The sequence below is a fragment of the Symphalangus syndactylus genome, chromosome 5, assembly GCF_028878055.3.
Source record: "Symphalangus syndactylus isolate Jambi chromosome 5, NHGRI_mSymSyn1-v2.1_pri, whole genome shotgun sequence".
Classification (NCBI taxonomy): domain Eukaryota; kingdom Metazoa; phylum Chordata; class Mammalia; order Primates; family Hylobatidae; genus Symphalangus; species Symphalangus syndactylus.
In genome coordinates, this window is record NC_072427.2 from 96,587,265 (window position 1) to 96,612,370 (window position 25,106).

General features: G+C 41.0%; 1 protein-coding gene across 5 annotated transcripts in view; it reads left to right on the top strand.

Moving 5' to 3' along the window:
* CRYZL1 (crystallin zeta like 1) overlaps window positions 1-25,106 on the top strand; it is a 52,537-nt gene that overhangs the window by 20,594 nt on the left and 6,837 nt on the right. For all 5 annotated transcript variants that reach the window (XM_055279587.2, XM_055279584.2, XM_063639337.1 and 2 more), the window contains exons 5-10: window positions 4,672-4,716; window positions 7,540-7,608; window positions 17,905-18,038; window positions 19,090-19,201; window positions 22,488-22,586; window positions 24,241-24,362. In XM_055279587.2, the coding sequence (XP_055135562.1) occupies window positions 4,672-4,716; window positions 7,540-7,608; window positions 17,905-18,038; window positions 19,090-19,201; window positions 22,488-22,586; window positions 24,241-24,362 (581 nt within the window). The remainder of the gene's footprint in view (window positions 1-4,671; window positions 4,717-7,539; window positions 7,609-17,904; window positions 18,039-19,089; window positions 19,202-22,487; window positions 22,587-24,240; window positions 24,363-25,106) is intronic.

Genomic DNA, 25,106 nt, shown 5'->3' on the forward strand with positions numbered 1-25,106 from the left:
GGCAGGAGAATGGCGTGAACCCAGGAGGTGGAGCTTGCAGTGAGCCGAGATGGCGCCACTGCACTCCAGCCTGGGTGACAAGTATAAGACTCTGTCTCAAAAAAAAATTAATTAATTAATTTGAAAAAAAAAAAATTACGTGTTTTTTTTTTTTTTTTTTTTTTTTTTGGTTCATCAGCGATCATTTAGTGTTAGTGTATTGTATGTGTTGCTCAAGACAATTCTTTCTCTTCTAGTATGGCCCAGGGAAGCCAAAAGATTGGACACCCCTGGTCTACAGGTACACGACATTATGCCTGGCTTTGTCTAGCTTCTTTGGTTTTTTTTTTTTTTTTTTCTTCAGAGTCTCACTCTATCGCCCAGGCTGGAGTGCAGTGGCATGATATCTGCTCCACTGCAACCTCTGCCTCCCAGATTCAAGCAACTCTGCCTCAGCCTTCCAACTAGCTGGGGCTACAGGCGCTCATCACCACACCTGGCAAATTTTTGTATTTTTTGGTAGAGACGGGGTTTCACTATGTTGGCCAGGCTGGTCTCAAACTCCTGACCTCAAGTGATCTGCCCACATCGGCCTCTCAAAGTGCTGGGATTACAGGCATGAGCCACCATCCCTGGCCCTTTTTTTTTTTTTTTAATTGAAAAGAAAAATAGGACTTAATTGGTATTTTATAATTGGAGAGCTTATTACAGTGTGGTAAATAGGGGTTATATATTTAAATCCACAAGTAATCATATATTGAATAGAATGACCAATATTGTCTTTTTATGATGAAATAATGATCTTAACATACAGAACAGTAAGCCTTATATCAGGCATTTAATATAATTTATTTCTAAATAGACCTATACTTAATATTCACTAACAGGTGGTTCATGATTAGTGTGTTTGCTTTTACCTCCTATGCGAATGAATAAATGTGTTAAGGTATGTTAGAGTATATTTGAGTTTTACCTGTGATTTTAACGTATAATAGATTTGATATATGTAATCTTCTGACACAGCTAAATGATAATTATGTTTCTTTTTTTCTCAGACTGTAGAAAAATAAGTATAATAACCAGATGATCATTCATTTTACATTTTTTTTTTTTTTTTTTTTTTTTTTGAGACGGAGTCTCGCTCTGTCCCCTAGGCTGGAGTGCAGTGGCATGATCTCGGCTCACTGCAACCTCTGCCTCCCGGGTTCACGCCATTCTCCTGCCTCAGCCTCTCTGAGTAGCTGGGACTACAGGCGCCCGCCACCACGCCCGGCTAATTTTTTGTATTTTTAGTAGAGATGGGGTTTCACCGTGGTCTCGATCTCCTGACCTCGTGATCCGCCCGCCTCGGCCTCCCAAAGTGCTGGGATTACAAGCGTGAGCCACCTCGCCCGGCTCATTTTACATTTAATGAGCAATTGCTAACTGCTTAGGATATAAGTGAAACGAACTCCTTGCCCTTAAACAGTTCACTCTCTAGGGGAGAGACAAATACACACATGAGCAGATTATTATTATGTAAGCTCTGAAGAAAGCTGCTTAACCCGGCCAGAAGAAACAGGAAAGGCTTCTTGGAGTAAGATGTCCAAATCTTAAGGGGCAAGCAGGTTGGAATCACACCCAGCAGGGGGGATATTATGAACAAAGACAAACAAGTGAAAGTGGGATGTGTATAAGAATTACAAAGAGTTTGGTATTGCTAGAGCAAGATAAAGTCCTCGGCGGGCGTCAAGGGTATGGTACTTGGTAGCAGAGAAACATTTTGTCAAGAAAATTCTCCTCCTGGGCTGGGCTTGGTGGCTCACACCTGTAATCCCATCACTTTGGGAAGCAGAGGTGAGAGGATCGCTTGAGCCCAGGAGTTTGAGCCAACAGAGCAAGACCCTGTCTCAAAAGAAAAAAAAGAAAAAAAAAAAATTATCCTTCAAATATTGCAGAATAAAAGATATTGCACAAAATACTTTCATGATGATGTGAACACTAATTCCTGCCTTCCAAAAATGAAGCAGAAGGATAGGCAAGGGCTAGACCTTTGGTTGAGCCTTAGATATCAGATTGTATTTTAGGGAGATTATTAGAGTAGGCATTTGAAGGAAGGGTGGATGTGAGGCAAACGAGTCTAAAGGCAAGAGGACTGGTTGGGTTGCAGACCAAGAGGCAAGAAACAGCAAAGTCCATAACCTCAACAGTGGTGGCAGAGGTGGAGAAGAGGGATGGATTCAAGACATATTGAGGAAATAAAGTCTGCAGGACCTGGGAAATTAAAAACAGATCAGAACCAGGAATGGCTTACAGAGTTCTGGTTCAGGCTTGAATTAGAACCAACATTTGATAAAGGAAGATGATCCAATTTGGAGGAATATTATGAATTTAGATTTATACTTACTGAGTTCAAGGAACTTAAGTGACATCTCACTGGCAATATCTAGTAAGCAACTAAATGAGTTAAAGCTCAAGGGTAAGAGCTCTATGCTGGAAAGTATATATTTGAGAAATGTTGCCATGTAGGTTGTATTTGAAATAATAGAGTTGATGAGTTCTCCAAGGGAGAGAGTAGAAAAGGAGGAGAGATGTAAACAAAGAACCCTTTGGAATGCACTGTTTGAGGGTCAATTAAAAGAAGAGGAGTATGAAAGAAACCAAGAAAAAAAGAGTCAGAGTGACCTTAGGAGGACAGGGATCAGCAGTAGAAGGGAAAGATAAAAGTATAGTGAATCCGAAGCCAGAAGGATTTGGGGATGATGGCACAGGAGGGAGCCAAAGAAGAAGCAAACTCCAAAAGAAAGACTTGAAAGTGGAAATACCAGGCTTCGAATTACTTGCTAGTGGCAACAAATGCACTCTGGAGCCATTTTGTTGACAGAGCCAGTCGAAGGGGCCATTTCCAGATTCAGGTTTCCATCTTACTTCACTGCTTCATGTCAGTTTCCTTGTCTGTTAAATAGAAATAATAATACCTTATTAGTACATTGTGAAGTTTAAATGTATAAACACACAACAATGCTGGGCACAAGGAGGCATTCAACAATATTTGGGTTTTTTTCCTCCCCTTTCCTCTTGTAACTCTTTGAATGAAACTACTCAAATGAATTGACTGATTGTCAAGGCTTTTTCTCTACATATGCAGAGAAAATGTAACTATATCTTTTTTTTTTTTTTTTTTGAGACGGAGTCTTGCTCTGTCACCCAGGCTGGAGTGCAGTAGCGCAATCTTGGCTCACTGCAAGCTCCACCTCCCAGGTTCACGCCATTCTCCTGCCTCAGCCTCCCAAGTAGCTGGGACTACAGGCGCCCGCCACCACACCCGACTAATTTTTTAGTAGAGACAGGGTTTCACCATGTTAGCCAGGATGGTCTCGATCTCCTGACCTCGTGATTCACCCGCCTCAGCCTCCCAAAGTGCCGGGATTACAGGCGTGAACCACCATGCCCGGCCATCATTTCTATAAAGTTCCAGAAAACTTCTTGGTAGCAACCTGAATTTATTTCCCAAATCAAAATAATTTTAATGTCACTCTTCTTAAGGGAGGAGACCACCCCTCGTATTGTCTTATGCCCAACTTCTGCTTCCAAAGAAAGAGGAAGTAAAAACTAAAAGGCAGAAATGAAATCCACAGGCAGGCAGCCCAGTGCTGCACCCTGGGCCTGGTTAAAGATCGATCCCTGACCTGACCGGTTATGTTATCTGTAGATTCCAGACATTGTATGGAAAAGCATTGTGAAAATCCCTGTCCTGTTCTCTTCCGTTCTGATTACCAGTGCGTGCAGCCCCCAATCACATACCCCCTACTTGCTCAATCGATCACAACCCTCTCACACGGACCCCCTTAGAGTTGTAAGCCCTTAAAAGGGACAGGAATTGCTCACTTGGGGAGCTCAGTTTTTGGAGACGTGAGTCTTGCCGAAGCTCCCAGCCGAATAAAGCCCTTCCTTCTTTAACTCAGTGTCTGAGGGGTTTTGTCTGCGGCTTGTCCTGCGGCATTCTCAGAATTCCCTGTTGTATGAGATTCTGCAACAAAAATAAAGACAGATTGGGCTAGCCACAGGAGTAGAAAACAATATAATGATCATAGAAGCTATAGAATAGATTATTTTCCTTTACTCCTTCTTCCTTAAAGTCAGCTAAATAGAGGCCAGGCACAGTGGTTTACACCTGTAATCCCAGCACTTCGGGAGGCCAAGGTGGGTGGATCACCTGAAGTCAGGAGTTCAAGACCAGCCTGGCCAAGATGGTGAAACCCTGTCTCTACTAAAAATACAAAATTAGCCAGGCATGATAGTGCATGCCAGTAGTCTCAGCTACTCGGGAGGCTGGGGCACAAGAATCACTTGAACCTGGGAGATGGAGGTTGCAGTGAGCCAAGATCGTGCCACACACTCCAGCCTGGTTGACAAGAGCAGAACTCCGTCTCAAAAAAAAACAATAAAGTCAGCTAAATAGGCAGAGAGACATACTTCTCCTGGTCTCAACAATCACATGGCCCAAATATCTAGAGAATCCAGATTTGAAGTGCTATATATCCTGTAGTCCTTATAGACCATCAAAATGTTGTTGACATTTTTGTCCTTTTTTCTAAATTGAACAAAATCAGTCTTTTTACAAATCCACAGATTTTAAAAATGTATTTTAATAGTTAAGAATTATATTTAATAAACTTGTAATATTAACTATTAATTTTCTTCACTCTTTAGTTGGAAGCAAGGTATCATTCTTTCAACCAGATGATGAAGTAGTTGGTAAGTTATAGTTCACAGTCTTATTTCCAGTCATCTATTTTACTGTCATCTCTGTTTTTTCTATATAACTATTTATGTTCACTGTGACGTTGCTTCATATAGAAGTACTTTCCAGGCCGGGTGCGGTGGCTCACATCTGTAATCCCAGCACGTTGGGAGGCCGAGGTGGGCGAATCACCTGAGGTCGGGAGTTCAAGACCAGCCTGACCAACATGGAGAAACCCCGTCTCTACTAAAAATACAAAATTAGCCAGGCATGGTGGCACGTGCTTGTAATCCCAGCTACTCAGGAGGCTGAGGCAGGAAAATTGCTTGAACCCAGGAGGCAGAGGTTGTGGTGAGCCAAGATCGCACCATTGCGCTCCAGCCTGGGCAAGAAGAATGAAACTCCATCTCAAAAAAAATAAATAAATAAAAGAAAGAAATAGTTTCCTGGTTTTTGGAATTTACTGCCAAATTTCTATTGATGATAAAAATTGGGACCTTGATTGCAATAGCAGAACATTTAAAACTTTTTAATATTTAGCTGTAGAACAGTTTTATAGATAAAAAGATAATCATAGTTGCTACAGTGCTTGGTGTAGCCTTTTTCTGGCAGATGCTTAGTCTGTGGCCAGACTGAAGTCTTTAGGGAGAAGGAAAGTTACAAGTCACATGCTTGAAGGCTGCTGACTGACTGGGCCATATAGAAGCTCCATGCACCATTTCAACTGAAATCATACAGAGCTTTGCTCTTACAACTCTTGTAAAACTAAAAATTGACTTGCAACATTTATTGTTCTTTAAAATCCACAGTATTTTTGCAATTTTGCAACCTGTGTCCTAGACAGTCACACAAACATAGGCTATGACCTTTATAGTTGCAACCTGCATCCTAGACAGTCACACAAACATAGGGTATGACTTTTATAGTAGTCTTTGAAATTTCCATTTCTCTGTGGAAGACATAAAGTTAGAAAACATTTATGTAACTTATATAGGGCCATGTAATATATATTATGCGGTGGTTCACACCTGTAATCCTAGCACTTTGTGAGGCCAAGACAGGAAGATCACTTGAGCTCAGTAGTTCAAGACCAGCCTGGGCAACACTGCAAAAGCTCGACTCTACATAAAAAATACAAAAATTAGCCAGGCGTGGTGACACACACCTGTAGTCCCAGCTACTCAGGAGGCTGAGGTGGGAGATTGCCTGAGCCTGGAAGTTTGAGGAGCCATGATCACACCACTGTACTCCAGCCTGGTGACAGAGCAAGACCTTGTCCAAAAAAAAAAAGAAAAGAAAGAAAAAATATTTAGCCTTATAGCATTAAAATTATAGCATGCCTGAATTTCTTAAAGGATAGACTTGTAAGAAAGTTTTTCATCAGCTTTTTATAGTATTGCCTTTAACTCAGGCATTATCCTGGAGAATTGATTGTTTCTTTCTTGTCTTTTTATTCTGCTCAGGAAATCAGTGGCACTCTGTGTTATTCAAGATTCTTTTTGTAAGAAACCAAAAATAAAATCAGACTAGCTTAGAAGAAAAATAGGATTTTATTAGAAACATACTCTGGCCAGGTGTGGTGGCTTACACCTGTAATCCCAGCACTTTGAGAGGCTGAAGTGGGTGGATCACAAGGTCAGGAGTTCGAGACCAGCCTGGCCAATGTGGTGAAACTGCGTCTCTACTAATAATACAAAGATTAGCTGGGCGTGGTGGTGCACACCTGTAATCCCAGCTACTCGGGAGGCTGAGGCAGGAGAATCGCTTGAACCCAGGAGGCGGAGGTTGCAGTGAGCCGAGATCGCGCCATTGCACTCCAGCCTAGGCGACCGAGCGAGACTCTGTCTCAAAAAAAAAAAAAAAAAATAGAAACATACTGAGGTATGTTATGGAACCAAACTATAGGAAGGTAGCCATGCATCAAGGACAATTTTGTTAATTGTTTGTTAGTTTGAGACAGAATCTTGCTCTTGTCGCCCAGGCTGGAGTGCAGTGGTATAATCATGGCTCATTGCAGAACTGAACTCCTGGACTCAAGCAATCCTCCTGCCTCAGCCTCCTCAATAGCTAGAACTACCGGTGCATACCATGATACCCAACTAATATTTAAATTTTTCTTTTGTAGAGATGAGGTCTCACTATGTTGACCAGGCTGGCTTTGAACTCCTGGCCTCAAGCAATCCTCCTGCTTTGGCCTCCCAAAGTGTTGGATTACAAGTGTGAACCACTATGCCCAACCCGTCAGGGACAATTGTTTTTTTTTTTTTTTTGACACAGAGTCTCACACTGTTGCCCGGGCTGGAATGCAGGTGCAATCTCAGCTCACTACAACCTCCGCCTCCCAGATTCAAGCAATTCTCCTGCCTCAGCCTCCCAAGTAGCTGGGATTACAGGTGTCTGCCACTATGCCCAGCTAATTTTTTATATTTTTAGTAGAGACAGGGTTTCTCCATGTTGGCCAGGCTGGTCTCGGACTCCTGACCTCATGATTCACCTGCCTCAGCCTTCCAAAGTGCTGGGATTACAGGCATGAGCCACCACGCCCAGCCCATCAGGGAGAATTTTAACAAGGAGTCCAGATGCTCCCAAGACTCTGACTTCATTCTGTAACATCAGCCATCATCTTACTATCACTCAGAGGGGAAAGAAGAAAGAGATAGCAGGAGTGGCACAGTGCACTTCCCTTCCCATTTCTGAATTTTTTCTTGTCCATACTAGTAATTACTGGAACCTTCCTCAAAATTTCACTGAACAAAATTTGTAATAATACTTACTGGCCTCTCATTAGGAATGAAGTTTTGACTTATATCCCTTAAATTTCTTGTTTTGATTTTTAGGAATTTTGCCCCTGGACTCTGAAGACCCTGGACTTTGTGAAGTTGTTAGAGTTCATGAGCATTACTTGGGTATGTAGCAATTCAGTACTTTGGAGCTCACATAAGTCTTACTTCATTGACATATGGTTTAATAACATTTTAATTTTTTTGAATCTACCATAAGTGTTGTACTTAATAAAGTATCATTAGCCAGTCATGTATGTAAAAAATGTTACCTGATCATGTGAATACTTCTAGCTTATAATTAGTATTCATAAAATTCATATTCAGACTAAACAATATATAGACCTTTAAGTTTTACTAACACTGCTCATGGTAAGATCTTTGAAAAGTGGTTTCTGTCTTGGCTCTTAAATTATATCCCTAATCAGAATTAAAATTTTTTTTTACTCTTGGTTATTGACTGAAACAAAAAATGTATAGAACTTAGTACATGTAGAGTTTGAGACAGGAATGAATCGAGAACACTCATCTCAAGCTGGGTGCAGTGGCTCACACCTGTAATCCCAGTACTTTGGGAGGCCAAGGTGGGCAGGTCACCTGAGGCCAGGAGTTTGAGACCAGCCAGGCCAACATAGCGAAACCCGGTCTCTACTGAAAAGACAAAAAAATTAGCTGGGCGTGGTGACACACGGCTATAATTCCAGCTACTCAGGAGGCTGAGGCATGAGAATCGCTTGAACTCTGGAGGTGGAGCCGAGACTGCACCACTGCACTACAGCCTGGGTGACAGAGCAAGACTCTGTCTCAAAAAAGAGAAAAAAAGAGCACTTATCTTTGGTTTCTATTGCAAATATCTTTTGACTAGTGTTGAGTTTAACTGAAATGTTCGTTTTTAATTTTTCTTATGGTAATTTACTTTTTGAATATTTAAAGTACACATACACACACACACTTCATGAAACCATATTAAACAGTTGCTTCATCTCCTAAGTAATCAGGGGAAAGCAATTAAAACCACTTAGAGATAACATTATGCTTCCACTAGACTGACAAAAGTTAAAAAGTCTGACCATCAGCCAGGTGCAGTGGCTCACGCCTGTAATCCCAGCACTTTGGGAGGCCGAGGCGAGCAGATTATTTGACGTCAGAAGTTTGAGACCAGCCTGGCCAACATGGTGAAACCCTGTGTCTACTAAAAATACAAAAAATCTTAGCTGGGCTGTTGGTGCATGCCTGTAATCCCAGCTACTCGGGAGGCTGAGGCAGGAGAATCACTTGAACCCGAGAGGTGGAGGTTACAGGGAGCCGAGATGGCACCACTCCACTCCAGCCTGGGTGACAGAGTGAGACTTCGTCTCAAAAAAAAAAAAGAAATCTGACCATCCCAAAGGGTGGGAAGGATGTGGAATGATGGAACCTTTCATGCACTGGAGTGTAAGTTGGTACAAATATGTTAGAAAATAATTTAGATATACATCCTAATTAATGATGTATATATACCAGACCTAGTAATTCCACTCATGTAGCCTATGGAAATTTGATGTGCACTAGGAGACATACTGCATAAGAGTTGATAGTAGCGTTATTTGTAATAGTGAAAGAAACTGGAAACCGACCAAATGTCCATCACCAAGCAAATAGATAATTGAAAATATTCATAGAATGAATTTCTATTTAGCAGTGAAAATGGGTAAGAGCTAAACATATCAAAGTGAAAAAACATATCAAAGTGAAAAAAGCAAGTTACAGAAGAATACAAACAGTCCCATACCATTTATTTATATACAGTTCAAAAATGTACAAAATTAAGCATATGTTATTTAAGGATATAGAGAAAAGGTAGAGGATGGAAAGTTGGGTAGAAGTTACCTGTGTGAGCAGGGGAGGAAGATATGGTCAGTGGATACACCAGGACTCCAGTGGTACAGCCAGCATATATTTCTTATGCTGGGATTCATTATGTTCTTCATACCATATCCATAGTTGCAAATACCTTCTTTTATGTTCTTGAACTATTGAATTAAACCTTTTCCTAAGTTCTTTTCTTAAATAATGTGATCTCTAATCAGACCTTTTGGGAACAGAGGCCAATTTGGATTTGGGTCTTCCAAAAATAGTAATCTTACTCAGTTGAGTCCATACAGTAACTTGAGCTAGGCTACCAAATCATTGGCATTTCATTTCTAAAATTATAAAGTAATTTTTATTTAAATTAATGTCATTCATTATATCTAAAATTTCCAATAATACTCTATTATTTTATTAAAAATTAATTTCCAAAAGATACTTTTTCAGAGATCTGAGGCCTGTACTTATTGGAATGTACATTAAGCCTAGATTAGGAGCCAAGTATGTGTCTTCCTTTGAAAGATAAAGACCTCTCAAATACCATGCAGTGAGAGTCTCTAATCCAGAGCTATCTTGAAATTGTGCAGTTTGAAAATTGAGGACTGCCACTGGCTCCTTTACGGGAAACTATCCTATTTTTGGCCCCAGAGTTTCCTTGAATGGTTGGCCTTATTGCCCTGTTCTTTCGAGAATGTTGTGAATATGGAGTCTTTTCATTAAGTAACCAACACTAAATTACTATAGAAGATAAATTATTAAAAACAACAACAATTGGCTGGGCGCGGTGGCTCATGCCTGTAATCCCAGCACTTTGGGAGGCCGAGGTGGGTGGATAGCCTGAGGTCAGGAGTTCGAGACCAGCCTGGCCAACATGGTGAAACCCTGTCTCTACTAAAAATATAAAAACTAGCCAGGCATGGTGGTGGGCGCCTATAATCCCAGCTACTTGGGAGGCTGAGGCAGGAGAATCACTTGAACTCAGGAGACGGAGGTTGCAGTGAGCCAACACAGTGCCACTGCACTCCAGCCTCGGCGACAGAGTAAGACTCTGTCTCAAAAAAAAAAAAAAAAAACAACAACGACAACCAAACAAGGCCCATTCCTTTAGGCACCGATGAACATTGGAGAATTATGACATGGACCAGAAGGAGAAAAGCAAATTAGAGCATCCATTTGCTAGCTCTAAAGTTTAAGCTAAGACAGGCAAACCACACAAATGGCCTTTTTCTTCTACCTTATTTATAAATCAGGAAGATGGATTAAAGTCCAGAAATTATATAGAGACAACAATTGCAGATATTCCTTGAGGAAGAAAACACAGCAAAATATTTCTTTAAAAGAAGTATGACAGGCGTGGTGGCTCATGCCTGTAATCCCAGCACTTTGGGAGGCCAAGGCAGGTGGAACCCCTCAAGAGTTTGAGACCAGCCTGGCCAATATGACAAAACCCCGTCTCTACTAAAAATATAAAAAATTAGCCGGCTGAGGTGGCACATGCCTGTAGTCCTAGCTACTCGAGAGGATGAGGCACGAGACTCGCTTGAACCCAGGAGGCAGAGGTGAGCCAAAATTGTGCCGCTGTACTCCAGCCTGGGCGACAGAGCGAGACTTTGTCTCAAAAAAATAAATAACATAAAATAAGTACTTTAAGGCCAGGTGTGGTGGCTCACGCCTATAATCCCAACATTTTGGGAGGCTGAGGTAGGAGGATTGCTTGAGCCCAGGAGTTCAAGACCAGCCTTGGCAACTTGCTTGTCTCTACCAGCAAATAAAATTTTGTAAAAAAAAAAAAAAAAAGAAAAAAAAAAAAGGCTGGGCACGGTGGCTGATGCCTATAATCCCAGCACTGGGAGGCCGAGGTGGGCGGATCATAAGGTCAGGAGATCGAGACCATCCTGGCTAACACAGTGAAACCCCATCTCTACTAAAAAATACAAAAAAATTAGCCAGGCGTGGGGGCAGGTGCCTGTAGTCCCAGCTACTCAGGAGGCTGAGGCAGGAGAATGGCCTGAACCCGGGAGGCGGAGCTTGCAGTGAGCCGAGATCGCGCCACTGCACTCCAGCCTGGGCAACAGAGCGAGAGAACAAGACTCTGTCTCAAAAAAAAAAAAAAAAAAAGAAAAATATTTTAAGAATGGGCAACATAGCAAGATCATCTCAACAAAAAGTTTGTTTAAAAAAAAAAATACTAGGCCAAGCACAGTAGCTCACACCTATAATCCCAGCACTTTGGGAGGCCAAGGCAGAGCCAATCGCTTGAGCTCAGGAGTCCGAGACTAGCCTGGATAACATGGTGAAACCTCATCTCTACAAGAAATCCAAAAAAAAAAAAAAAAAAAAAACTAGGTATGGTGGTGTGTGCCTATAGTCCCAGCTGCTTGGGAGGCTGAGAAGGAAGAATTGCTTGAACCTAGGAGGTTGAGGCTACTGTTAGCTGTATTTGCACCACTGCACTCTAGCCTGTCTCAGAAAAAAAGTAGTAGTTTAAGAAGGACCTCTTACACAGCAAAGGAAACAACAGTGTGCAGAGACAGCCTACAGACTAGGGGGAAATGTTGATAAGCCATGCATCTGATAAGGGGTTAATATAGTGATATAGAAGGAGCTCAGACAATAGCAAGAAGAAAAAAACAATTAGAAAAGGGTCAAAGGACCTGAATAGACATTTCTCAAAAGAAGATGTGAAAAAATACTCGACATCAGTAATCATTAGGGAAATGCAAATTAAAACCACAAAGAAATACCATCTCATACCTGTCAGAATAGCTGCTATCAAAAAGACAAAAGGTAAATATTGGCGAGAATGTGGAGAAATGGGAAACTTCGTACGCTATTGGTGAGAATGTAAATTAGTACAGTCATTATGGAAAGTGTATGAATGTTCCTCAAAAATCAAAACAGAATTACCATATGATTCAGCAGTCCTCCTTCTGGATATTTTCCCAGAAGCTTTGAAATCAGATGTCTGCACTCCCATGTTCATTGCAGCACTATTCACAACAGCCAGGTTATGGACTCAACCTAAGTGTCCATCAACAGATGAATGAATAATATGGTATAGATATGCACAATGGAATACTGTTCAGCCTTTAAAAAGCAGGAAATTGTGTCATTTATGACAACACAGATGGAAATGGAGAGCACTATGCTGAGTGAAATAAGCCAGGCACAGAAAGGCAGATACAGCATGTTCTCACTTCTATGTGGAATCTAACACAAACTCATAGAGGCAGAGAGTAGAATGGTGGCTACAGAGGCTGCGGGCTGGGGAGAATGGAGTGTTGATGGACAAAGTGTATAAAATCTCAGCTAAACAGGAGGGATATGTTTTTATTTATTTATTTATGAGACGGAGTTCTGCTCTTATTGCCCAGGCTGGAGTGCAATGGCGTGATCTCGGCTCACTGCAACCTCCGCCTCCCGGGTTCAAGCGATTCTCCTGCCTCAGCCTCCCGAGTAGCTGGGATTACAGGTGCCGGCCGCCACACCTGGCTACTTTTTGTATTTTTAGTAGAGACAGGGTTTCTCCATGTTGGCCAGGCCCGTCTCAAACTCCTGACCTCAGGTGATCTGCCCACCTCGGCCTCCCAAAGTGCTAGGATTATAGGCGTGAGCCACCGTGCCCAGCCGAGGGATATGTTTTTATTTTCAGTTCTTTGTACAGCATGGTGAATATAGTTAATAATAGAGTATTGTACATTTCAAAATTCCTGAGAGTAAATTTCAAATGTTTTCATCATAAAATATGTTAAGTATTTGAGATGATGGCTATGTTAATTTGCTTGATTTAATTATTCCACATTGTATTCATAAATCATAGCATCATTTTGTGCCCTGTAAATTTATACAATTATAATTTGTCTATTTACAATGTTAAAAAAAAAGAATGACTAACAGTGTGTCCTTTAGGCTAGATCCTAGGCATGCTGACTGCATCTATAAATGAGGACACTTAGCTGAATAACCTCTAATCTCTGTTGTAGCTCCAACCTTTTGTAAAAGGGAATAATTTCAGTTTCCCGGCAAGTTTGTAGGGGAAAACTTTCAGTTCACCACAACTCTATTTTAGTTTCTATTACTTGCCTGGTGATTTTTTTTGTATATAATTTTTTTTTTTTTTTTTAATTTGTCTTTGGTGTTTTGTTTTTTGTTTGCTTGTTTATTTTTGAGACAGGGTCTTACTCTGTAGCCCAGGCTGCAGTGCAGTGGAACAATCACAATTCGCTGCAGCCTCAAACTCCTGGGCTCAAGCGATCCTCCCACCTCAGCCTCCCAAGTAGCTAGGACAATAGGCATGCACCACCATGCCTGGCTAACTTTGTTTTGTAGAAACTGGTCTTGCCGGCTGGGCGCGGTGGCTCACGCTTGTAATCCCAGCACTTTGGGAGGCCGAGGCGGGCGGATCACAAGGTCAGGAGATCAAGACCATGGTGAAACCCCATCTCTACTAAAAATACAAAAAATTAGCCGGGCGTGGTGGCGGGTGTCTGTAGTCCCAGCTACTCGGAGAGGCTGAGGCAGGAGAATGGCGTGAACCCGGGAGGCGGAGCTTGCAGTGAGCCAAGATCGCGCCACTGCACTCCAGCCTGGGTGACAGAGCGAGACTCCGTCTCAAAAAAAAAAAAAAAAAGAAACTGGTCTTGCCTTGTTGCCCAGGCTGGTCTCTAACTCCTGAGCTCAAGTGATCTTCCCGCCTTGGCCTCCTAAAGTGCTGGCATTACAGGTATGAGCCACTATGCCCGGCCTTCATGATTGTTTAATGAGTGCTCAGTGCTCAGTCACTTTCAACTCAAGTAAGTCTGTTCTTTACCAAACCAAAGAGCTATGTTTCAAACATTCCCCCAAAATGTGGTGTTAGTCCTGTTTCTCCAACTTGATAATAGAGTTAAAGAGTAGAGTAATTCTTCCAACTCTTTTGTACTTTTCAGTTCTTAAGCAATTCTGTCAAGCCTAAAACTAATTTTATTTTTCATTCAAAATTTTCAGCATTGTTGTTTTTATTCCTTTGGAGCTAAACTAGAAAGAGATCAAATTATAATTCTTGGATGCAGAAATATGGCTCTCATTTATTTGTTAAATTGTTTTTTTGGTTTTTGAGATGGAGCTGCACTCTTGTTGCCCAGGCTGGAGCGCAATGAATGGCGTGATCTCAGCTCACTGCAACCTCTGCCTCCTGGGTTCAAGTGATTCTCCTGCCTCAGCCTCCCAAGTAGCTGGGATTACAGGCATGCGCCACCACGCCTGACTAATTTTTTGTATTTTTAGTAGAGACGGGGTTTCTCCATGTTAGTCAGGCTGGTCTTGAACTCCCAACCTCAGGTGCTCTGCCTGTCTCGGCCTCCCATAGTGCTGGGATTACAGGTGTGAGCCACTGCACCTGGCCTTATTTGTTTAGTTTTTATAACATAATAAACACCTGTGGACCCCTAACACAAAAGCAAGTGTGTTGACATTAACCCACATCTAACCATGCAATTTTTTTTTTTTTTTTTTGAGACAAAGTCTTGCCCTGTCACCTAGTCTGGAGTGCAATGGCACGATCTCAGGTCACCGCAACCTCTATCTCCCGGGTTCAAGCGATTCTCCTGCCTCAGCCTCCCAAGTAGCTGGAATTACAGGTGCCTGCCACCATGCCTGGCTAATTTTTGTATTTTTAGTAGAGATGGGGTTTCACCATGTTGTCCAGGCTGGTCTCAAACTCCTGACCTCAGGTGATCTGCCAGCCTTGGCCTCCCAAAGTGCTGGGATTACAGGTGTGAGCCACCTTGCCTGGCCACAGTTAGCATTTCTTTAAGGACAACGTGATTGAGTTTTTAATAAAAATATGGTAGTCCCAATCCTTTTGATAGAAGATGTTCCCAATAAGTAAATTATACATTGATTGAGCATGCACTGTTGAAATAGATGTGCTTTAAAGTCATATATTCACCTTATGAGCTATGTGGCATTAGACAAATTAATCAGTTACCCTGAACCCTATTTCATAATCCGTAAAATTGGGAGAATAGCTATCTTAAAGAGTTACCTAAGGAATAAAGTACTGTGTGTGCTATCTCCTGGTGCTTAATATGTTTTTACTGTTTTAATTCTCAGCTCTTGTCTGAGCATTTCAACATGCATGTTTGAATGCTCCACTTCGCCCACTAGATGGCACTAGTTTGTTGCTAAATGCAGTACTGACTATGGCTAGTCCACATGAATCATTGCTATTAGAGGAAACATTTGAAAGAGCTGGTAAAGACTGTGAAAATGTTATAAAGTTGATCTTAGGTAAAATGAGAAAGAATTTCTTGGCCAGGCGTGGTGGCTCACACCTGTAATCCCAGCACTTTGGGAGGCCGAGGTAGGCAGATCACCTGAGGTCAGGAGTTCAAGACCAGCCTGGCCAACATGGTGAAACTCCATCTCTACTAAAAAAATACAAAAATTAGCCAGGCCTGGTGGCGTACACCTGTAATCCCAGCTACTCGGGAGGCTGAGGCAGGAGAATTGCTTGAACCCAGGAGGGGGAGGGTGCAGTGAGCCAAGATCGCGCCACTGCACTCCAGCCTGGCGACAGAGTAAGACTCCATCTCAAAAAAAGAAAAAGAAAAAGAATTTCTTGTATTGCAGAAAAATTACATCAGTGTACAGCATAAATACAAAACAAAAATTAAATAGTGAAACATGTTAAGGAATAGTTTCACGGTCAGATCATGCGGAACTTTTTAAACTATATTAGGAGTTGCATTTGGTTCCAAGTACAGTGTAAAGCCATGATAAATTTTAAGCAGAGAATTGTTAGGATGTCATTTATCTTTTTAAAATATCATTCTGATGCTTCTATTTTTTAAAGATACTGTTAAAGAGATTGAAAACAGAAGGCACAAAGTTGAAAATAATATTTACAGCACATGAACAAATGACTTCTCTAGAATATATAAAGAATTCCTGTAAAGCTCTAAATAAGAAAAAGACAAAACAATAGAAAAATTGATAAACACTTGAAAAAGGAATTCACAAAAGGAATTCCAGATGGCCAGTAAACATGGAAAGATGCTCAACCTCTTTTAGTAGTCAGAGAAAGCAAATTAAAATCATAGTAAGAAACTATTACCTACCTACATAATTGGTAAAAATGTATAAATGTGATCATTCCACAAGTTGACAAGAACATTCACAGCAACAGGACACTACTGTCGGAAAGTAAATTGATGCAATTACTTTGGAAAAGTGTAGTTAAGGAACAGATAATATATCTGGGACCTGGGATTTCCACTCCGATTTAAATATCCTAGGAAAAACCATGCACAGTGTAACTATCTTTCATACACGAACACACTTAGCAGCATTGTTTGTAACTGACAAAAATTGGAGACAACACAAATGTTCATCAGCTAAACAATGAATAAGCAAATGAAGGTGTTTTTAATATATTGGAATACCATAAAACAACAAGAATGAAAGTGCTCTAACAGCCTCATCCACAGAAAGGATGCCTTAAAAACATGATGTGGAGCATAAAAAGCAAGGTAGAAAAGAATGCATATGGTATGATTCCATTCAGATGAAGTTTAAAGCCTTGGCAATATGAAATTGTTTTTTTTTTTTTTTTTGAGACGGAATCTCACTCTGTCACCCAGGCTGGAGTGCAGTGGCGCAATCTCAGCTCACTGCAACCTCCACCTCCCGGGTTCACGCCATTCTCCTGCCTCAACCTCCCCAGTAGCTGGGACCACAGGCACCTGCCACCACGCCTGGCTAATTTTCTTTTTTTTTTTTGAGACGGAGTCTCGCCCTGTCACCCAGGCTGGAGTGCATTGGCATGAGCTCTGCTCACTACAAGCTCCGCCTCCCGGGTTCACACCATTCTCCTGCCTCAGCCTCTCCGAGTAGCTGGGACTACAGGCACCCGCCACCACGCCCGGCTAATTTTTTGTATTTTCAGTAGAGACGGGGTTTCACCGTGGTCTCCATCTCCTGACCTCGTGATCCACCCGCCTCAGCCTCCCAAAGTGAGCCATTACAAGTGTGAGCCACCATGCCCGGCCAGAGACGGGGTTTCACCGTGTCAGCCAGGATGGTCTCGATCTCCTGACCTTGTGATCCGCCTGCCTCAGCCTCCCAAAGTGCTGGGTTTACAGGCGTGAGCCACCGCGCCAGGCCACGAAATTGTATTATTTAGGAATGCGTACTTGAGTGATACAAATAAGAAATTGCATGAGAATGGTGGTGACCTTTGGTGAGGAGAGAAGAGGCTGCTGGGGTGATGGTTGTGCTCTCTCTCTACCAGGATGGTATACCGTTAACTTTGCATATTTCCTTTATATTTATTCATCCAGCTGTATTTTATATTTTACATACTTTTTCTGCATGTTTTATTTCACAATATAAAAAGTTTTAAAAATACACACACACTGACTCCTATGTGGAGAATTATTCATGGGCAAATAATGGAAAGTATTGTAGGTGAGAGAATGGGAGTAGGGGCTTGGACCAGGGCCATGGTAGTACTAGAGATGGAGAGAAATAGATCCAGGAGGTAGGACTCATGGGACTTGCTAACAGATTGTTTCTTCTTGTTCTTTACGATAGTTCATAAACCAGAAAAGGTCACATGGACAGAAGCAGCAGGAAGCATTCGGGATGGAGTGCGTGCCTATACAGCTCTGCATTATCTTTCTCATCTCTCTCCTGGAAAATCAGTGCTGATAATGGATGGAGCAAGTGTAGGTGCTAATGGTTTTGTTAAGAAACAGACAAGCATACAGTAAACTTAGGAAATTTAGCAATGAGCCATCCATTTGCTAATATAATTCTTTGCCAATAGCTTATTGATTGACTTTTTTTTCCAGTGTTCTATTTTGTTATAATAAGCAGCTTTTATCAATAGAAGATCAAAGTTAGATTTAGTGTGATTAGTTTATGACTTTGAATCTGCTGGTACATTAAAAAGCAGACAAGCCATTTTTATTCATTCCTGTTAGACAAAGCCTAAGATACCGCATGAGCCTTTGAAGTCATAGTCCAGAACTCCCTACCAGCTTTGTAGCCTATTTCCCACCCTCACACTTAATGTTGATCAAGTATTGGCATTTTATATATAGATGGATCACAGAAAAGATTAACATGTCCTAATTTAAACATATTACATATATCAAAAAATAGTTCAAGAACTAAAAGAATACATAAAATATTGTCATCTAAAAATGTTAAGAAAAACTTGAAATTGTAGTTTTATCTTCTAACTGGCTTGTGATGAAATGCTTTCTTCCTGCTTTTCTTTGAAGAAAAGGCAAAGCTGTCTTCAGCACTAGCTTTAGCCTGATATACAACATCAGGATAGTAGTGTTTGCCTGAACTTACCCACGGGTCTGAATAGGATGGAGCTTTTGAAGTGTTGATCTTCAAAGACAGGTAGCTGGACTCCCATATATAGTATATAATTAGCTTAGACCACCACATTGACAAGGCCCAGTTTTCTCTTTGCAAGGCCATGTGTCTGAATGTGGCCCTCCATCCTTGAAATTATGTGCTGTGGTCAGACCGAGTGACAGCATGTGACATGCAGCTTTTCCACCAGCCCTTGTAAAGAAAGTCAATCAAATATTTCCCCTATTAAACTTGCCCATAACTTTGCTCTTTTCCTATTAGATAACATTTTAAAATATACTAAAGTAACACTAAAGAATTATACTTTATTAAATAATATAAAGAAATCAATTCGATATGGCCTCTGACCTATAACCATCCACCCACTGTATATTTTTTTCTACACAGGCATTTGGTACAATAGCTATTCAGTTAGCACATCATAGAGGAGCCAAAGTGATTTCAACAGCATGCAGCCTTGAAGATAAGCAGTGCCTTGAAAGATTCAGACCTCCCATAGGTGGGTAATATTATGAGCACAGACTTTAAAACAGGAAATTTTGAAGGAAAATCACCTTTAAAAATGTACTTGTGGCCGGGCGCGGTGGCTCACGCTTGTAATCCTAGCACTTTGGGAGGCCGAGGCGGGCGGATCACGAGGTCAGGAGATCGAGACCACGGTGAAACCCCGTCTCTACTAAAAAATACAAAAAATTAGCTGGGCGTGATGGCGGGCGCCTGTAGTCCCAGCTACTAGGGGAGGCTGAGGCAGGAGAATGGCGTGAACCCGGGAGGTGGAGCTTGCAGTGAGCCGAGATTGCGCCACTGCACTCCAGCCTGGGTGACAGAGTGAGACTCCGTCTCAAAAAAAAAAAAAAAAAAAAAAAAAAAAAATGTACTTGTAAAACCAAGTACAAAATCCTTGGCCAGATGCAGTGGCTCACGACTGTAACCTCAGCACCTTGGGAGGCCAGGGTGGGAGGATCGCTTGAGCCCAGGAGTTTGAGACCAGCCTGAGCAACATGGAAGACCTCATCTATATGTAATCTTAAAAAGAAAAAAATTATAAAATCCCAAACGAAAGTCAGTTTCAAAATGCAGTGTATGTGCTATCTCCCAATTTACTTTTTTTTTTTTTTATTTAAACAGGGTCTCACTGTGTCACCCAGCAGGAGTACAGTGGCACAATCATGGCTCACTGCAGAATGGACCTCCCCGGGGTCAGGTGATCCTGCCACCTCAGCCACCTGAGTAGCTGGGACTACAGGCATATGCCATCACGCCCGGCTAATTTTTTGTATTTTTTGTAGAGATGGGTTTAGCCATGTTGCCTAGGCTGGTATCAAACTTTGGAGCTCAAGCAATGCACCCACATTGGCCTCCCAAAGTGCTGGAATTACAGGCATGAGCCACCATATCCAGCTCCAATTTACTTAAGTGATAGTTTTAATTTTAATTATTTATGTGTTTTTTAAACTTACATTTTTCAATGTTTTTTCCTGTTTGCCCCATTGTTTTTAACAATTTACTTAACTTTGAATTAGGTGAACTTTGTTGCAGTTTAGAAACACCTGATGCAGGCTGGGTGTGGAAGAACTGGAGACAAGCCTCAGAGAACTAGCTTCCCCAAGGATATACACCTAGTAAAGGACTGGAATGAGATTTGAACCCAGGCCTGTCTGACAGTAAAGCTCACATTATTTCCATTGTTACATTATGCTTGTGACAGAGATAACCAAGAAATAGAAGGAAGGCAATACAGGGGCTGGAAAAAGGAGGAGAATAGGAAAAATAAGAGATTTGAAAATAGGATGGAGAAAGAGCACAGGCTGGGCATGGTGGCTCACATCTGTAATCCCAGCACTTTGGGAGGCCAAGGTGGGTGGATCACTTGAGGTCAGGAGTTCAAGACCAGCCTGGCCAACATGATGAAACCTCATCTCTATTAAAAATACAAAAATTAGCTGGGCGTGGTGGCAGACGCCTGTAATCCCAGCTACTCAGGAGGCTGAGGCAGGAGAATTGCTAGAACCCGGGAGGTGGAGGTTGCAGTGAGCCGAGATCATGTCAGTGCACTCCAGCCTGGGCAACAGAGCGAGAGTCTGCCTCAAAAAAAAAAAAAAAAAAAAAAGCATGAATGGGCCAGGCATAGTGGCTCACACCTATAATCCCAGCACTTTGGGAGGCCGAGGCGGGCAGATCATGAGGTCCAGAGATCGAGACCATACTGGCTAACATGGTGAAACCCGTCTCTACTAAAAATACAAAAAAAAATTAGCTGGTGTGGTGGCAGGCACCTGTAGTCCCAGCTACTCAGGAGGCTGAGGCAGAAGAATGGCGTGAACCTGGGAGGTGGAGCTTGCAGTGAGCCGAGATCACGCCACTGCACTCCAGACTGGGTGACAGAGCAAGACTCCGTCTCAAAAAAAAAAAAAAAAAAAGCATGAATGGTATGAAAAAAAGAACATGAATGAAGAGAAAATTTCTTATTTGTTAATTTGCCTTTTGTCCCCCTTTTCCTTTTGTCCTCTTCCTCCTTGCCTCCAAATCCTAGATTACTCTGTTGGACTACACCACTAATCTGAGCAGCTCTAAGAGGAATTCTCTTCAACTAGAAGGTGTTAAAAGATACAGAAAGGGAATACAAACATGTTGTTATTTGCCAGTTCAAAATTCTGAGAATTATTTTTAATTCTGTCAATAATTTATATTCTATTCATATGATACTACTAATATCCTTTAATGCAACCAGTTAAAATTTGTTTGATTTTTACTGACTCTCCTAAAAATCATGTTCCTTTTCCTTAGCTTTAAGATTTTTCTTCATTTGGGAGAGTAAGTGGGGAAGAGAGGGAGATTTCTATGACTGAGAAAGGGTGAAACAGCCTCTAGTAGATAATTACCATATTACACAAATAAAGACTGTCCCCAGCTGACAGTGTTTCGATTTAGGATTTTTTAAATGTTACAATCGGTTTATTGGGGTACTGAGTGCATTTTTGACTTACAGTGGGTATATTGGGATGTAGCCCATTGTTAAGATGAGCATCATCTGTGTATTTTTATGCTTTTTAGCTCTAAAGACTATTAAATACGAACATACTTGAGAAACTACTTAATCTAGCTGGGGGTGGTGGCTCACACCTATAATCCCAGGGATTTAGGAGGCCAAGGCAGGAGGATCACATGAAGCCAAGAGTTCAAAAATAGCTTAGGCAACATAGCAAGACCCTCTCCCTACAAAAAAATTTAAAAAATTAGCCACGCATGGTGGCATGTACCTGTAGTCCTAGCTACTTGGGAGGCTAGGGCAGGAGGATTGCTTGAACCCAGGAGTTCAAGGCTACACTGGGCTATGATCACACCACTGCACTCCATTCTGGGCAATGGAGTGAGACCCTGTCTGAAAAAAAAAAGAAACTGACTTAATCTTCCAGTTCATGTCATATTATATATGTATCTCTGTGTTTTCAGATTCCTAATTCTGGCAACATATCCTATAACTGTAGAGAATAGTGCTCTGTGTCAACAGACCAGCCTTGGATCACCTTCTCCACAAAATGTTCACATTTTAGTTTTATTAAATATACAGGTCTCTTCGTTTAGACTGCTATATCCCATATTGGGTTAGATGAGAAAAAGTATAATTTAAATTGACTTTCTCCCTTTAAATTCAGTAATTGTTTGAATTGCTTAACTCATTTCAAGAATAGATATTTATTTGCTTTTCTTTTTCTTTTTCCCTGATTTGTTTGTGTTGATCACATAGAGAACACTACAATTGCCTGATTTCCTGTCCTTTACAGCCCGAGTGATTGATGTATCTAATGGGAAAGTTCATGTTGCTGAAAGCTGTTTGGAAGAAACAGGTGGCCTGGGAGTAGATATTGTCCTAGATGCTGGAGGTAGGTACCTTATGAAATTAGTAGCCCGTGTAGTTTTTTTAGTTTGATGAATTTAAGAAAAGAAATTTAACCAGGACATAATTATTAATGCACTTATTAAACTGGATGTTCAGTTTTAGGTTTTGTTTTTAACTAAAGACTTTTTAATTTAAATTGGAACTTCCACTTTATTCTCATTGTAACCACTGTATGTCAGAGAGAACATGCGTATCTTTTACAGTGTAGACTAGGGGTGTCCAATCTTATGGCTTCCCTGGCCACATTGGAAGAAGAATTGTCTTAGGCCACACATAAAATACACTAACACTAATATCTTATGAGCTAAAAAAACAAACAAACAAAAAAAAACTCAAAAATGTCTTATAATGTTTAAGAAAGTTACAAATTTGTGCAGCATTTAAAGCCATCCTGGGCAGGCTGCAAGTTGGACAAGCTTGGTGTAGACATTAGAGTAACAAATGACATATCGCTACAAGAAATCTAGAAACATGGCCTCCTCAGTGGCTCCCAGAAAACACAGCATCATTGTGATGCCTTTTCAGTCCCATCTGCTGTGTGTGGCTGCCTTTGATTGGATAGTTGACTTCTGCAGTCTCTATTTGGAAAGTACCAAAATTTGTTTCAGTTTCACTTTTCTTGAATGTTTTTAGTCTAACCAGTATTTATTTAACACTTACTCTGAACACACTTAAGTAATAGCATGACTTCTAAAGGATAGGCTTTACAAGCCTGCAAAGTGCTTCTATTTATACTTTGGTAGGATTTATCTTCTAATGTAAGAATCATGGATGAATATGGTTATGACTATCGTGTGGTTTTTTAAACCAGTATTTTCTAAGATTTGAAAATAGCTCAGGAAAATCTGTCAGTGGAAGTAAATACATACTTTATTGCATCATTTTTTCACATGGACATTTCAGTAATTATGTTAAGACTATCTTGAGTCTATGAGTTTTCTAATTGGGAATCAATTCATCTCACTATATTAAGCTATCAGTGTTAATTGTCAGATTTGGTTATGTGTTACATTACCTTGCCTGGTTTTCAAATGAAGATAGACTTTTTATCTTTATTTCTATAATAAATGGATTTACAATAAATTATAATTAAATGTAGAATAAATTTTATGATCAGTTTAATGCAAAAAGTAGATTTTAAGGTATCAGAATACATTGTGTGTTGCTTTTTCTAAGAAAAATATTTCCTCATTCGTACATTAAAAAGTAAAGAGGGCTGGGTGCAGTGGCTCATGCCTGTAATCCCAGCACTTTGGGAGGCCAAGGCGGGCGGATCACGAAGTCAGGAGATCGAGACCCTGGCTAACATGGTGAAACCCCGTCTCTACTAAAAATACAAAAAAAAAAATGAGCCGAGATCGCGCCACTGCACTCCAGCCTGGGCAACAGAGCGAGACTCCGTCTCAAAAAAAAAAAAAGAAGTAAAGAGAGTACCAGACACAGTGGCCTGTGCCTGTAGTCCCAACTACTCATGAGGCTGAGGCTAGAGGATTGCTGAAGTCCAGGCCAGCCTGGGCAACATAGTAAGATCTTGTCTCTAAATAAATAAGAACGTGTTTGAAGAATAAATTTTTGTCAGATTATTATAAAATATATTTCTTCTCTCTCTCTTTTTTTTAAAACTATTTCCTTGCAAGTGAGATTGTATAGTAAAGATGATGAACCAGCTGTAAAACTACAACTACTACCACATAAACATGATATCATCACACTTCTTGGTGTTGGAGGCCACTGGGTAACAACAGAAGAAAACCTTCAGGTATTATCAGAAACCATAAAGCATTACCATTACACCAAAGGGGTGTAATTAACAAACAATAATGCCTAAGTTATTTGAGGCAAGGTATGACTAAATTAGTATAAAATCTGGGCCAGGCATGGTGGCTCACACCTGAGTCCAGCACTATGGGAGGCCGAGGCAGGCAGATCACTTGAGGCCAAGAGTTCAAGACCAGCCTGGCCAACCTGGTGAAACCCCATCTCTACAAAAAATACAAAAATTAGCCAGGCATGGTGTCACAGGCTTATATTCCCAGCTCCTTGAGAGACTGAGGGCTGAGGCATGAGAATTACTTGAACCTGGGAGGCGGAGGCTGTAGTGAGCTGAGATTGCACCACTCCACACCAGCCTGGGTCACAGAGTGAGACTCTGTCTCAAAAAAAAAAAAGAAAAAAAATCTGAATCATAAAGAAATTTAGTTTTTTTCCATTACATATTTTATATCAGAAAGAAATGTAGCTTTTTTTTTCACTTTAGCAACATGTTGGCCAAAATGTTGAAATACTGCCTAGTAGAGAAAGACATCCTTTCAATGACAATGAAGTGTAATTTTATTTAGTGATTTAGACATGTGACTTACGAATTTATTTTATTTATTTATTTTTTTTATTTTTTGGAACAAAGTTTCACTCTTGTTGCCCAGGCTGGAGCACAATGGCACAATCTCGGCTCACTGCAACCTCTGCCTCCCAGGTTCAAGCGATTCTCCTGCCTCAGCCCTTG